Source organism: Lasiodiplodia theobromae (genome assembly GCF_012971845.1).
Source record: "Lasiodiplodia theobromae strain AM2As chromosome Unknown scaffold_21, whole genome shotgun sequence".
NCBI lineage: Eukaryota > Fungi > Ascomycota > Dothideomycetes > Botryosphaeriales > Botryosphaeriaceae > Lasiodiplodia > Lasiodiplodia theobromae.
In genome coordinates this window covers 64,957-79,706 of record NW_023336419.1, presented here as the reverse complement: position 1 = coordinate 79,706, position 14,750 = coordinate 64,957, and the positions used below count along the sequence as shown (strand labels likewise).

Sequence of the window (14,750 nt, the reverse complement as noted above, 5' to 3'; positions counted from 1 at the left end):
TGCCTGGATCCGAACGCCCACCAGGAGAAGGTGGTAGGCTCAAGTTTGAAACTAGCGATTGGAAACCCGGCTGGTCGGCTGACGCGAGCCGTGAATCCACAAGCTTTCCTTCTGGGGTAATGTGCATCTCTTGGATACCAACGGTCCATCCGGAGAAATATGTGGGCAAGGCATATGCGATTGATGCCACAACACTTTGCGAGGAATGTCGGATGGAAAGCGATAACGGCGGCCAGACGGTATGTGACCTCAGCGAGTATAGTAACCGAGGTGGGTCCAAGATATCTTGCCTTCGTAAATCTTGTGGCTCCTTGGGAAAACTGTAAAGTGATAATAGCTGCATGCCAGTCATTGTTAATATGTAAGGGGAAGCAAATGCCAGAGCTGAGAGCATGCCATTGGAGGAGGCAGGATGGCTGTATAAAAGAGAGAATATCATGCTGTTTTTAATTAGTTGATAGATAGAGAAGCTCCCATCTTCAAACCCCACGGCAACGTGTTGATGGGAGAGATTCTTTGTGTCTGTGTCGACGGTCAAGGACGTCGGTGCAGGACGTGCGCGGTCGTCATTATTCCCCAAAGCGATGCTTGCGAGGAGGGCTCGGTCTTTCTGAGTCGACCAGGCACGCAGTCCGGCGATCGCATCTGCAGTGTAGATGGTGCCGTCGTGCAGGTGGACCAAAATCGGCGGTACGGGTGGCGCCTCTGACAGCGGTATCTCATCCACATCACAACTTCCCCGCGACCAGTTGTGACGAAGTTTATACTGCTTCTTCCAGTTGGTCTCCTTGCCTTTCTTCACCAAAGTTGCCTCATCAAGCCATTTCGAAAGTTTGGAGGAGAAGTGGAGATGATCGGGTGTGTTCGCGTCCTTGATCCCGGGTAATCTCGATGCGCGAGGCCGGACGAAACGATTGTAATAGGCAGCTTTCCAAAGTTGACGATCGCTGGCGACGGCGTGTAACCGTTTCGATACCCTAATGGAATGTCAGTGCCTGGTCTCTTGCGGGCACGAAAGAATGCTTACCTCTGACATATATTCAACGTAGCGACTGGTACGTATGAAAGGATGCGCAACAGTAGCTCATCACTCAACTGAGACAGCTTGTCGGAGATGGGCTTTCTCGCTCGCTTTGCTGGAGGCAGCGCATGTTGGTCGCTATCTTCAGCGCAACGCTTAGGCATCGTAGCGACGGAGCGGCGGCGCGCGCGAGTGTCGGAGGAGAAGGCGGGAGTCACTGTCGGGGTTCGCGGCAAGCGCGAGTCGGTTCGTTATCGATTGCGATAATGAAATTAGCGCGCACGTGCGGCGCGTCACCGCGGTGGCGGCGTAGCTAATGGAACGCGCCACGTCTCTAGGCAACCACGCGTAGCGCATCCTTCATGACTACCTTGTGGTCGTGCAGCTCTCCTGGAATGTACCCTATACCATCTCGCATTGCAAACCGTCCGTCTTTACCTTCGCTTTTGACCCCGCTTGACGCAGCGACTGAACAGCAATCGCGAAAGTGACGCGTAGAGACGCGTCCGCATTCTTATTCGAGTCATGGAGAAGCAAGATGAAGTTGCCTTACCATGGCCAGAGATAGATGACACGGACGACGCGATCGAAAGGCACTCCAGGATTCTGCAGCAAAATATCAGAAATAACAATATTCGCCGTACGCATATCTATTGCTATTGCCTGCCCAAGCTTTTGCTGACCACGTCTAGATCAAAACGAAAAGCGAGCGCTAGAACGCAGCAACACAAAGCTCCTTGTTCGTATTGAGGAGTTAGAACGAGAACATGAGGAGTTGAAGCGTCAGCTTGAGGCTGCCATCCAGGCTTCTACGTCCACCGTACCGCAAATCGAACCCTTGTCGACGCCCAACACACACGCTCTTCCACGCAGTTCCGCAACCGTCGCGACCCAGGAGGCAACAGTCCCTTTTCATGAATACAAAGAGCTCGAGCGCATGTACAAGGTCATCCTCCGGGAGAACGATGGGCTGAGACTGAACTCGGAAATGATGGCCAAGCAGAATGCCTCGATGAAAAGCCGGGTCAAGGAGTGGAACACATGGGCCTCTAAGGAGCGCGAAAAAAGGCGTAAGAGCCGTCGAGACAGTACAGCAGGGAAGTCTGCCAAAGATTCTCTAGTCGACATGGACAGGCCACCATCACCCGCAAGCATCGCATCGCCGTCGTTGAAAGCACAACACACGCCAGGACCTTGTCTGGACGCGGAAAATATGCGTCAAAAAATAACAGAACAGGCAGTTCAGTTTCTGGAAACCGACGTTAACCCCCTTAAAGCTGTCTCAGCTGCTGCAGACCTCCCGGAAATCATTTCATCCGACATTCCGGAGGAGCTCCCACAGATCACTGATGTATCAGCAACACTTCCTCATTCAAAAGATGAGGAAGGTTTGTCTGAACAGCAAAAGTGCCAGTCTGATCAGCGAAATCAGGCCGATGCATCATCGCCCTCCCATCGCGGTTCTTTGGGACTCACATCCAGCCAAACAACTCAGGATGTTGATGACCGTAACGAAAACATGCAGGTTGCAGAGAAGCCTGCTAACCAGCATCATTCTTCTGATGACGAGCCAATAGTTGTCTCCGAAAGGTCCTTGAAACGAAAGCATCCTAGCCATGTCCCAGTGTATCAAGACCCTCGAGGCCGACGCTCGGAACCACCACCCCCTGTCAAAGCGGAGCCTGCTGATACTCAGGTCACGGCACCACCTGTCCCTGCGCTTCTCAACAGAGTCAGCACCCTTGATCTCGATGATATGGGAATTCGGATACAAACACCAAGGAAGCGTCGTCGTATGCAGGATGCCATCCGCAAATCGCAGCTGCAGAACGATGTATGGACAAAGTCTCGTCCAGCACTACTTCGCGAACGGTCTTCAAGCCTCCCGCTAGACTTTTCTCGAGGGACAGGGCTTACCGAAGAACCGAAACTAGAGGCGCAAGACGAAAATGTTGTGTTTGAAGTTTCTGATTCAGATCCCAGCCCTGCAGATGAAGAGCAAGATGACTTGCGGGAGTCTGCAAAAGCTATCTTAACGAGAAGCCCCAATAATCCGCGTAAAGCCAGAGTGCTGCGTTCTCGAGATGTCAACATACAACCACAGCCTCAGCTCGGGACTCTTCCTGCTCTTCGACCACGACGAGGCGGCGATGAGGGGCGAGGGGCAAAGGCTGTGCCGCTGCTCTCAGAGGACGGAGAAGGCACAGAGATACGAGAGCTCTCCCCAGCCAAGATGGAAGAGTCACGCCGGCGCTTTGCCGAATTGTACGATAATCCACCGCCAGAGCGAAAGCCACTCAGATCCCCGAGGACTCCAGCAACCAACCGTGCAGCCCGATCAGCCCCAAGGTCGACTGTGACGAAGAGTCGGGACGCCACAACGCCTAAATCCCGAAAATCAATCCCTGCTAAAAAGTCCCTGGCCTCTCAACTCCTGACACCGCAAACGGGATCTCGCACATCAAACAACAGTAGCTCGCTACGCCAACGGAATCGCCTACAAGCTCCCTCAGCTCCTCTCCGTACTAAATCGTTCTCTGATCTTAACCTCTCCGACTTCAAAATCAACCCCAACGCCAACGCTGGGCTTGAATTTGCTTTCACAGAAGTCGTCCGCAACCGTGATGCGCGACGCTGCCTTCCTGGCTGTACTAAGTCCGACTGCTGCGGCCGCGACTTTCGTGCAATGATCGAAGCCGGCCTGAATCCCCCGCTTCCGCACAGCTTCTGGGACGACTCGCAATCTCAGCAAGAGCCGCCGTTCAAAACAGAGCAGGAAGCAAATGATCACAGGTATCTCCGGTGGTTCATGGGCAATGGCTACTCGCGCGACCGCGTAGATGCCATGCCTGTTGTTCAACGTGAGGACCTCGTTGTCCAAGCGAAGATCAAGCTCCTAGCCAATCAAGCAGGTCGTCATAGGCATGCGCATCAGCGCGCGCGTACGCCACCAGGATTTTGGCGCGCTGATTTCCCAGGGACGCAGGAGATAGAGAAGGACAGAGAAGAAGCTCGAAAGAGGGAGAGAGAGGTGGTGGAGGAAAGATGGAGAGAGGCGATGACAGAGGGCGGACGTTGGATATTCAGAGACGAGTAAGCTGCTACTCTACAAGACTGGTTTCAATTACAATGTATTGCTTGGTATGAAGCTTTCGATGCTGGATTATCTTGATTCAAGCTGGCTTGTTTGCTCACCCATAGGCTAAAATGGGACGGAGGAGAGAGTGTTCTGTCTTACCATAGCGCTTGGCTACTCAGAGTTCTTCGGCTGCATATTTGGGTGAAAAGCACTAGAGATATTATTGCTTCTACTCTACAAATAAATTACTAGATGTTTCGATTGCATGGCAAAAAAAAAAAAAAAAATAAAGGCCCTCTGCCTTTATCTCTGAAAACTCATCTCCTCCGAGCCCCTTTATGATTGACGCGCAGCAGAAAAAAAACGTAGCTGAAGCCAAGAACAAAGGCCACCAGAGACCCGGCCCCACTTCCAGACGTTTGAAACATGTTGCACGCTACGGTGTCAGGACATTCTCTTTTGGGGATGTACGCATCGAGTCAATACGAGGTGTGGGGTCGACAGAATGCAACCACTCGGCGAAATTGTACAATTGTGTCAATCTGTAGGTACATTTATGCTCAGCTGCGAATATGCAAGCCTCGGAGATAAGAAACTCGGCTGCTCAAGGTGTAGTACGTCTGACCCAGTGCGAATGACGGTTCGCGTCTGAATGGAGCACTAGTTCGAAAGGTACCACATTCTCACATGCTACTTTCGGGCTTAGTGACGTCTGCTACCAAGGAATCAATCAAACGAGGCGTCACGATGGAAGAGGGCGCCATCTAGATTGAGACAAGTGGTGCCTCTGGGCATATCCGAGCTAAGCGACGCATGAGAGGCAGGTCGACAGCGACGGAGTCATGCCCTGGTCCAATGCAGTGATCACAGCAGGGTGTCAAGCGACTGGAGGAGGCGATGGACCAGGATGGCGGTACTACGTCAGGATTCAGTTTAGGCGGCGGGCGGAGAGCGGGCGGAATGGCGCTTAGGCTGCATTGTCCACGCGGACGCCTGAGGCTGACAGCGAGCGGCGGGCGGCGCGGAAGGCGGCCCAACGAGGCGGGCGGTGCCTGCAGCTGTGGGAGGACGAAAGTGCGTCGTTGCGACTCAGCAGACAGAGGAGGGTGGGCGTCGAGCTGCACGTTCCAGAGGCACGCGAGGACGGCCCTGCAAAAGGTTTCTGCGCACTAGCGAGCAATAGGGAAGGCTGCCGCTTCTTACCCCAGGTTTTCCAAGGTTCTGCGAAGACTCGGACGACCTCTGCGCCTGCCCAACGCTCTGCTTGCGCTCCCAAACCGAAGAAATGCTGCCACCGCCCGCGCGCCGCTTCTGATGACGCCTGGTCGGCTTCGGATGTCGCCGACTGCCCTCATGGACTTTTCGCTATCGCCCGCCCTCATCGTCCTTACGCCGCGCCACAACCTGTCAGCTGTGCCGCGCCCATCCATACGAGGGCGCGCCCTCTTTGCCTCAGCTCTGCTCTCGCTGCCTTTTTCTAGGAAGTGAGCAGGGCGGGCGCCGCATGAGACACTTCCTGTGAGTTCGCGACCAGTCCCTTCGTTCCGCATTTCGTGTATCTCCTGCCGCAGCCCCGCTGTCTAACCATGCTTTTTCCCCCAGAACATAGCTTGCCTACCAGCGACCGCCCTCATGTCCTCGTCGCCGCCGCCCGAGGCGCTGCCTCAGGTGCCGCCGACCTCCATGCGCAACTCGTCCTCGACCAGCTCAATCTCGAATTTGTTCAAAGACCTCATTGGCCGCTCACGCAACTCGACCTCCGACATCCCCTCCGCTTCTACCAATATCGCCCCGGTGCAAGGAATTTTTGCGAGAAGACCGAGCGTGTCGACGCTTCCGCGACACATTCACACCTCGTCTCCAGACAATGCAGACTTTGCGAACATACGTCATTCGCTCCGTATTCGGCCGAGCCATTATGACGGCGACATTCAAATTCCACCCGTCCTCGGAGGTCCTCCGGAGTTGGAGGAATTGCTGGAACGGCTTAGTCCGAAGGCATCACTATCGGCTCGCATCGATGCTGCCCACCGGCTATGCCCCATACTCGAGCAATATCCGGTGAAAGGCGTTTGGGCAGTATGGGTGCTTGCCCAAGAATCGCTATTAAAGAGCAAGGATCCGGAGGCTATTCAGGCAGCATGCCGCCTGCTTTCACGATTAGTGCAGCTGCCCGACCTCTCCTCTGCTGAGAGAAGCAACTTCTTCTCTTTCATATCTGGAGTGGAGCAGGAACAGGTCACGGAGATACGATTGCAGCTGCTCGGCTGCCTTACGCATGGCGGCCGGTCCATTGATGCTTTCGAGAGTAAGATCGCACCTCTCCTGACGCGAATGCTCGACAGGTGCTACGAAGCTGCGCGGAAGGCGAGGAGTGCCCACAGGGACTCAAGATCAGATCTTGAGCTTCCTGAAGACGCCAACCTACAGCAAGTATTCCGTTTTATTATCGATGTATTCAAGTTCAACTCTCAGCTCCTGGCGGACAAGCATATCGAAGAGCTCCTAGAAAAGGTTCTGTATGTCTCAAGACGGACAACAAGGAAACCGGATCTCAAGGGCGGAATCACTGTCATCGAAACACTGATCACGTATGCCGAGTTACCGCAGCCGCTTCTCAAACCGTGCTTGGAGCTGTTGTGTTCTGTCTGCAACAGGATGCTTCTGCTCGATGACCTCCGAGACCAGGCCGAACGGGTGATCACGCACTTATTTTATTCCCACGTGGCCCCGGCTGCTATCTATGAATTCATTGAGATCCTTTATGGCGAACTTGGCTCCTCCAAACAGAGGACGAATGTTGTTCGTGGGGCCGTCAAGGTCTTGGAAGACATGCTCTTCCACCCAAGAGCTGCGCATCTCCAGGAACTGCAACTTTCGCTCTTCTTGCCTGCACTGAACAACTTGATCTCGGTCGAGTATGCCAACCGGCGGGCGTCTGAGACGAATTCAGACGCGGACAATCACACTCTGAAGAAGATCAAAGCCGACAACTTCCACCTGGAATCGGACATCTGCAACATCATGTGGAAACTGCTCATCTCCGGAGATGCGGACAACAAGTACACCCGGCAGCTGCTTCAAGAATATGACTGGTCAACATTCCTGGAGATAATCGTCAAATGCGCCAACGACGTTTCTGACAATGAAGTCCGAGACTTCACGCACTTGGCCTCGGAGACTTTCTCAAGTCCCACTGATGATGGAGAGGATGAAGAAGAAGAACAAGAAAACACGCACCCCTCTATTCCTCTCCGCGGCGTCCTCTTGAAGCTTTTCGAAATTCGTAATGAACTTGATATCATTCAGAGGCAAGAGACTATGGCTATGCTTGTCCGCGTTGGCCCAAAACTCCCGGACGACATCGCCAAAGGAGTCATCCAATACTACGAGGATGAACGCCTTCTTCAGCCACCAAGCGAGGATTGGAAGGCCGCATGGGAACAGCTGCTTATTCCGTTCTTTAGGGACAAGCGCCGGTCATCCGACTTGCGGAAATATGCCATGGGCACAATTATCAGGACATATGATTACATTTCCTTCATGCTGTCGCCGGATGTCCAGGTTACTTGCGCGAAATTTATCCTTGAGCATATTCACGAGGAACTGGATCCAGATGTTCTCACCATTCTTGCTGATGCAGCTGTCAGCATTGCTGTCGAAGCATCAGATGAGCTGTTCGAATACGTGATAGATCTGTTCCGCGTCTATCTCTGGGAGTTCATTGGAGACATACATGAGCATCATGCAGCCGGAGACTTAATGTACGAGGACAATCCAGTTTCTCCAAGCAAGGTCATCACCAAGGCATTGATCCGTATCTTCATCCGCACCTACATTCATTCGGGTTGGAAGGCATCAAAGGCATACGAGCTGATTCTGTACGTGGCGGGAACCAACAAATGCAACATGGATGCCCGGATCGCCGCAATCAGATTCCTTGCTCGCCTCCGCAGTGATGCGAATTTCGCGCTGCGCGTCAATGCGGCCCCCGAAGGCGAGAACATAGCTGCGCTCTTAAACAGGACGGCGGATACTCTTGTTCCCATCCCGAAGGAAGAAGCTTCCTCGGAGGCGACGAGCCCTACAAGCATGGAAGAAAAGAGCCTAACACGGCGCTCGCTTGTGGGTTCGGTCCAGTTTCCTCAATCTCGGAATCCGTCTCGAGTCTCCAGCGGCGTAGTGAAGGCCAAACCCGTACAACCTCTCTGGACGTACCCAGATCAAGAAGGCCTCCCAGAGCAACCGCCAGGGATACCCAGCCTTGTACTCTTCACTGATCTTGGAGGCACGAGGGTTCAGAGCGACACAGAAAACGAAGCGACAGAGGAGAATGGCGATGCCACTGACACCGTTCACCGCGAACTGTTTCCGACAAGTCGGTGGCTGGAGATTGCTATTTCTCTCTTCCAAAATTGCAATGATTGGGAGGTTCTCAGCTACTTGTTCGTACATTTTGGAGCACAGCTTTGCAACCACGCACTTTGGAAAAATTGTATCCCACAGCTACGGCTTCTTCGCAGCGTCCTGAGTGACCAGATCAGAAACGGCAGTGTGCCAGAGCCGCCTCCGTACTCGGCCGTCAAGAAAGCTGACGTAGCTGTCTGCTACTTCCACATCCTCACTATGTTGGTTAGCTATCACCAGCATTTTGAGAAGAGTGAGGAGGACGATCTTGTCAAAACGTTCTATTTGGGAATTGGCTCTTGGGATAGGACATCGAAGTGGTGCATCCATGCTCTGACTGTTTGCTGCCACGAAATACCTGATTCGACGACGAAGCACCTTCAAAACATCGTGCAGAAGATGTCTCAGATCATCACGCAACCGCAAATTGCAATTCACATCTTGGAATTCCTTACCCACATGGTTCGGCTACCCGACTTGTACGTCAACTTCCGCGACGACGAGTTCAAGATGGTCTTTGGCGTCTGCTTCCGCTACCTGCAGTATGTGCGCGACCAGCAGGAGAAAGCCGCGAGTCCGGCGCCTGCTCGTCTCAGCGGGGCTGGCTTGAGACACACGGCTCCATCCCGCGACCTTCGGGACTCGAAAATGATCGACCAGAACACTGGCAAGGCGAGGCAAGCGGATGACCTTCCTCAATACGTTCACGCTTTGGCCTATCATGTCATTACTTTCTGGTTCATGGCCATCAAACTTGAAGACCGTGAAAAGTTTGTCCCATGGATCATCAAGAAACTGGTCCACACTGATCGCTTTGGGCGTGAGAGTCTCGAAGAGCAAGCTCTAATCACCATCGACATGTTGTACAGTCGTGCCTATACCGATCGAGATGAGACTGGGTACCAAGAGTCTTTCGCGAAGGAGGCCGATGGAGAGGTCACCAAGCGATCGTGGGTCATCGGTGGAGAAATGATTCTGACGCTTGAGACGGCCGCACGGACTGGCATTACTCAAATCATCAAGCGTCGACCATCGTACACAGGCTACGGCATCTATCACCCACATCTGATTCCCCCACCTCGTCATCAAGTTCCGCTGCTCACAGGCCTGGCCGCGGACGCCTTCTACACTTCTTCTTATGTCGGCGTTTTGCCCGAAGATATCTTCCAGGGCCTGTTCACCCCAATAACGCTTTTCGATCCCGGTGCGATCGAGAGATCTCCGTGGGTCAAATTGCCGGAGGATGATGCCACCCGTCGTTCCATCGGCGTGTTGGACCGCGCATCGACTGTCGATAGTCACAGGGTCGGCGTGATATTCATCGGCGAGGGTCAGACCAACGAGCAAGAGATTCTTGCTAACGTCATGGGCTCTGCAGACTACACGGTATTTGTCGAGTCTCTTGGAGAAGGCAAGCTTGTCCGCCTCAAAGGATCAAAGATGAACACGCAAGGACTGGATCGAGAGTTCGACAGTGATGGCACGCATGCAGTCTGCTGGCGCGACCGTGCTGTGGAGATGGTCTTCCACGTCATCACCATGATGCCCACGGATCTGGAAGTCGATCCTTACTGCATCAACAAGAAGAAGCACATCGGCAATGATTTCGTCAACATTGTCTTCAACAACTCGGGTCTGCCTTTCCGTTTTGACACGTTCCCTTCGCAGTTCAACTACGTTTATATTGTAATCACTCCCGAAGCTCGTACGACATTCGTTGACACGCGAGAAAACGACGGACTCGACCAGTTCTACAAGGTACAAGTCCTCACGCAGCCCGGGTTTCCGGAGGTATCGCCGGCGTCGGAGACGAAGGTCATCAGCGGGAAGGGCCTTCCTGCCTACATCCGTATGCTCGCGCTCAACGCGAGCGTGTTCTGTCAGGTGTGGTCCAGTCGCGATGCAGGCGAGTACGTGTCGTCGTGGCGCAGTCGTCTTCGGGAGATCAAGAAACTCTGGGACAAACACTTGCCTGGCGGGCCGACGCCACCGCCCAGTGCCGCAGGCCTCGGCATGAATAGCGGCGGCGGCGGCCTCTTCCATCGTCAGAGCATCGTGACGTACAATAGCGAGGGCAATAGATCCAGCATCATGAGCGGCACCAGCGCGGAGATGGAGCGGCAGAACTCGAGCGGGTCGCGTGGTTGAGTTTTTCCCTAATTCTTTAGTCCCTTTTTCCTTCCTCTCTTGCTCTTGTTGCTGCTTCTTTGCTCGACTGATACCCCCCGTTGTGGCGTTCGGGAACACTCTCACATCATCATCATCGACGGCGACCAAAACAAAAAATGACAAAATAAAGGAATAATAATGAGCATTACGGTAAGCGGAGGTCATTGTGTTTTTGCGCTGTAAGAAAAAAAAGTTGAAGGGTTCTTTTCTCTTCCTCATGGATTGCACACAGACAAAAGATAGACCGAATGGGTGGACACTGTTGACATTTCTGGGCGTTGTTTTCGTTGATGTTGACAATGTTTGCATGGCGGAATGATGGAGCTTTCTATCTATGGCTGGAAGGTCCCGGTGGGAAGAGGAAAAAGTACCTTTGTTTGCGGAATACCTCAATCTTCTACGGATGCCTTTAAATGTGAATTATGAAGGCTGACTTCAGCCGTCTTCGTAAGAAACGAAAAGGGCTGGTGATTCATGGAAAGCTGAGAGAAGCGCAGGGTGAGAAGGAACTGCACAAGAAGAAGCTTGGTTCAGATACAGAGCGTAGGACTTGATGACTTGATGGTACATAGAAGCTGTAGCTTAGGTAGGTCTTCCAGCTTCTAGAATGGCGTGTAGATTTGGTAATGACATCACGACACTATGCCTATTGCGCGCTAGTGCGAGAGCGGGGAGACCTCGGGGCTCTTGGTTGCGCGGCGGGATCAGAAAGTCTTGGAGCTGCCTTTCCACTCGACTGCACATCCACCTCCACCCTCCTTCCTCCGTTTCTTGGGCCAATCTTTGTGCAAGTCTTCCACGATGGCCGGAAACACTCAGGCTATCGCTCAGCTCCTGCAGCAGAGTCTGGATCCTCGTCACGCCAAAGAAGGTGCGTCTGTTTACACTGTTTGCTTTCCAAACTGATGCCCGCACCTCCGCCTACACACCCTCCGCTCCCCGCCCCCACGCCCTCCCGCTGCATGCCCGCACGCGACCGAGTGCCTATGAAGGAGCTGCCGTACTGACAGTCATTTGCGCAGCCGAGGCCGCCATTAAGCAACAAGAGGGCACGCCAGGCTTCTCGATTGCCTTACTCCACATCGTCGCCGATGCCTCCATACCCCAGACTTCGAGACTCGCCGCCGCCCTCTACTTCAAGAACTTCGTTAGGCGCAACTGGACCGTATGTATCCGGCCAAGCGCTTGCAGACAACATGGGTGGTAATCGATTTGCAGGACGTGGAAGGCAACTATAAGCTGCCGCAAAATGAGGTCGTCACGGTCAAGCAGGAGCTCATTGGCCTCATGATCTCTCAGCCGCCGTCCATACAGCCTCAGCTCGGCGAAGCCATCAGCACAATTGCCGAAAGTGATTTTTACGAGCGGTGGGAGAGCCTTGTTGACGTACGTTCTCATGCGCCCGAACCCCGCGCCCGACGTTTGCTTATACGCTTGCCAGGATCTCGTGTCGCGCTTGACGGCCGACAACCCTGTCACCAACAACGGCGTGCTACAGGTCGCCCACTCGGTCTTCAAGCGCTGGAGGCCGCTTTTCAGGTCCGACGACCTCTACACCGAGATCAACTTCGTGCTGGGCAAGTTTGCCGACCCCTTCCTCCAGCTCTTCCAGGTGCGTGTGATCGCGTGAATAAAACTGCGGAATAGCTGCCTGACAGTCTTCTAGAACACCGATGCGCAAATTACCGCCAATGCAGGCAACAAGGAAGCTCTGCAGAGCTGGGTCGCTTCCCTGAACCTTATTCTCAAGCTCGTCGTCGATCTCTCTTGCCAGGACCTGCCCCCGCAGTTTGACGAAAATATCAAGGGCCTGAGTGGGCTCCTCCACAAGTACCTTACCTACGACAACCCCGCGCTACACACCGATGATGACACAGAGGCTGGCCCTCTCGAGTTTGTCAAGGCTGGCATTTTCGAGGTCTTGATTCTCTACACCCAGAAGTACGAGGATGAGTTTGGACAGTACCTTGGAAGCTTCATTGAGAGCTCTTGGAGCCTCCTGACCAACATTGGCGCCGAGACAAAGTACGATATCCTTGTCAGCAAGGCATTGCAGTTCCTGACCTCGGTCACCTCCAACAACGCGCATGCTCAGCTTTTCAACAATGAGGCAACCCTCAACCAGGTGGTCGAGAAGGTCATCCTGCCCAACCTGTCCCTTCGCGAATCCGACGTTGAGATGTTCGAAGATGAGCCCATTGAGTTCATTCGTAGGGATCTGGAGGGCTCGGACAGCGATACCAGGAGACGTGCTGCTACCGACTTCCTGCGCCAGTTGATGACCCAGTTCGAGGGTTTGGTGACGGGCGTTGTGAACCAGTACATTGACAGGTACCTCCAACACTACGCGCAGAACAAGGCGGAAAACTGGAAATCCAAGGATACGGCCGTCTACCTCTTCTGCTCCATCGCTGCCAAGGGAACTTCTACCGCCCAGTTTGGTGTGAAGACCGTCAACTCTCATGTCAACATTCTGGACTTTTTCCAGAGGAACATCGCAGAGGACCTTACTGGTGACAGCGTCGAGCCCATCCTCAAGGTCGACGCTATCAAGTACGTCTATCTCTTCCGTAGTCAGCTCACCCAGGAGTACTGGCAAGCCGCTTTCCCCCTCCTTGTCAGACATCTCGGCGTTTCCAACTTTGTCATCTACTCTTACGCTGCTATTGCGGTTGAGAGGGCGCTGTATCTCACTGGCGATAACCGGCAACCGGTTATCCCGAGGGACACTGTTGCACCCTTGGCAAAGGATCTGCTGGTACACCTCTTCGGTCTGATCCAGAAAGAGTCGGCTCCGGAAAAGATCCAGGAGAACGAGTTCTTGATGAAGTGCGTTATGAGAGTTCTCATCGTCATCAAGGAAGGTGTTCTGCCTATCGCAGATGCCGTTCTCAAGAACTTCATCAACATCACCATGGTCATTCGCCACAACCCGAGCAACCCTCGCTTCTACTACTACCATTTCGAGGGTATCGGTGCACTCATCAGGGGTGCAGCGCCTTCGGAGCCTCAGAAGCTGGAGCAAGCCCTCTACGATCCTTTCTCGACGATTCTCCGTACCGAGGTTGAGGAATTTACGCCTTACGTTTTCCAGCTTTTCGCAGCTCTGCTCGAGTCAAACCCCTCTGGTGTCCTGCCCGAGTACTATAAGTCGCTGATTCCTCCGCTCTTGATGCCCGTTGTTTGGGAGAACAAGGGTAACATCCCGGCGCTGGTCCGCCTGCTGTCCGCCATGGTCAGCCGTGACCCCGGTAGCATCGTCCAGAACAACCAGCTCGAGCCCATGCTTGGTATTTTCCAGAAGCTCGTGTCCACCAAGACGAACGAGGCTCATGGCTTCGATCTGCTGGAGGCTATTGTGGCTGCAGTTCCAGCCGATAACCTGAAGCAGTACTTCGTGCCCATGCTCACCATCATGCTCACACGGTTGTCGAACTCAAAGACCGAGACTTTCGCTTCTCGCTTTGTGCGCTTCTACCACTTTGTTGCTGCGCGTGATGACAAGGGCCTGGGCTCGGACTTCTTCATCGGCGCTGCCGACAGTGTCCAGCAAGAGTAAGCTCTGCCCTAATCATGATTCATTGGGATGAGTTGACTAATGCCTTGACCAGCGTGTTCCGCCCTATCTATCCTCAAATCATCCTGCCTGACACTCAAAAGCTCACGCGTCCCTTCGACCGCAAGACGGCCGTTGTCTCCCTCACCAAAACCCTCACCGACGGTCAGGCCTTCGTCGAGCGCTACAAGAAGGGATGGGCTCTCACCTGTGAGGCTCTCCTCAAGCTCCTCATCAACCCGCCCGTCGCACCCAGCAGCGACGACATCATCCCGGAGCAGGACGTCGACGACCTGGGCTTCGGCGTCGGCTTCACGCAGCTCAACACGTGCCGCAAGGCCGCCGTCGACCCTTTCCCAGAGATCACCGATGTCAAGAGATGGGTTGGTGAGTACCTGAGGCAGGCCGACCAGAGGAACGGTGGCAGGGTGAGCGCGTTTGTGCAGGAGAGGTTGAGCGCCGAGGCTAAGCAGGCGTTGATGGCGACTATGCAGGGTTAGAGTAGAGTTTTTTTCTTT

The 14,750-nt window shown here is 53.8% G+C and overlaps 3 protein-coding genes across 3 annotated transcripts; all 3 read left to right on the top strand.

The window, feature by feature from the left end:
• Positions 1-1,546: 1,546 nt before the first annotated feature.
• On the top strand, positions 1,547-2,955 carry LTHEOB_7056 (DNA repair protein; the record flags this gene model as incomplete). Its single annotated transcript, XM_035516380.1, has 5 exons — positions 1,547-1,661; positions 1,714-2,091; positions 2,299-2,409; positions 2,698-2,855; positions 2,932-2,955. 5 exons carry the CDS (start codon positions 1,547-1,549, stop codon positions 2,953-2,955), a joined length of 786 nt encoding a protein of 261 aa, XP_035371503.1.
• A 2,777-nt stretch (positions 2,956-5,732) lies between these two features.
• Positions 5,733-10,655, top strand: LTHEOB_7055 (GTPase activating protein; the record flags this gene model as incomplete). The annotated part of the gene is made up of 1 exon (XM_035516379.1): positions 5,733-10,655. The coding sequence occupies one exon, from the start codon at positions 5,733-5,735 to the stop codon at positions 10,653-10,655; it is 4,923 nt and encodes a 1,640-aa protein (XP_035371502.1).
• An 822-nt stretch (positions 10,656-11,477) lies between these two features.
• On the top strand, positions 11,478-14,732 carry LTHEOB_7054 (Chromosome segregation protein cse1; the record flags this gene model as incomplete). Its single annotated transcript, XM_035516378.1, has 6 exons — positions 11,478-11,547; positions 11,699-11,841; positions 11,895-12,062; positions 12,118-12,288; positions 12,343-14,231; positions 14,288-14,732. The coding sequence occupies 6 exons, from the start codon at positions 11,478-11,480 to the stop codon at positions 14,730-14,732; spliced, it is 2,886 nt and encodes a 961-aa protein (XP_035371501.1).
• Between the last annotated feature and the right edge of the window lie 18 nt (positions 14,733-14,750).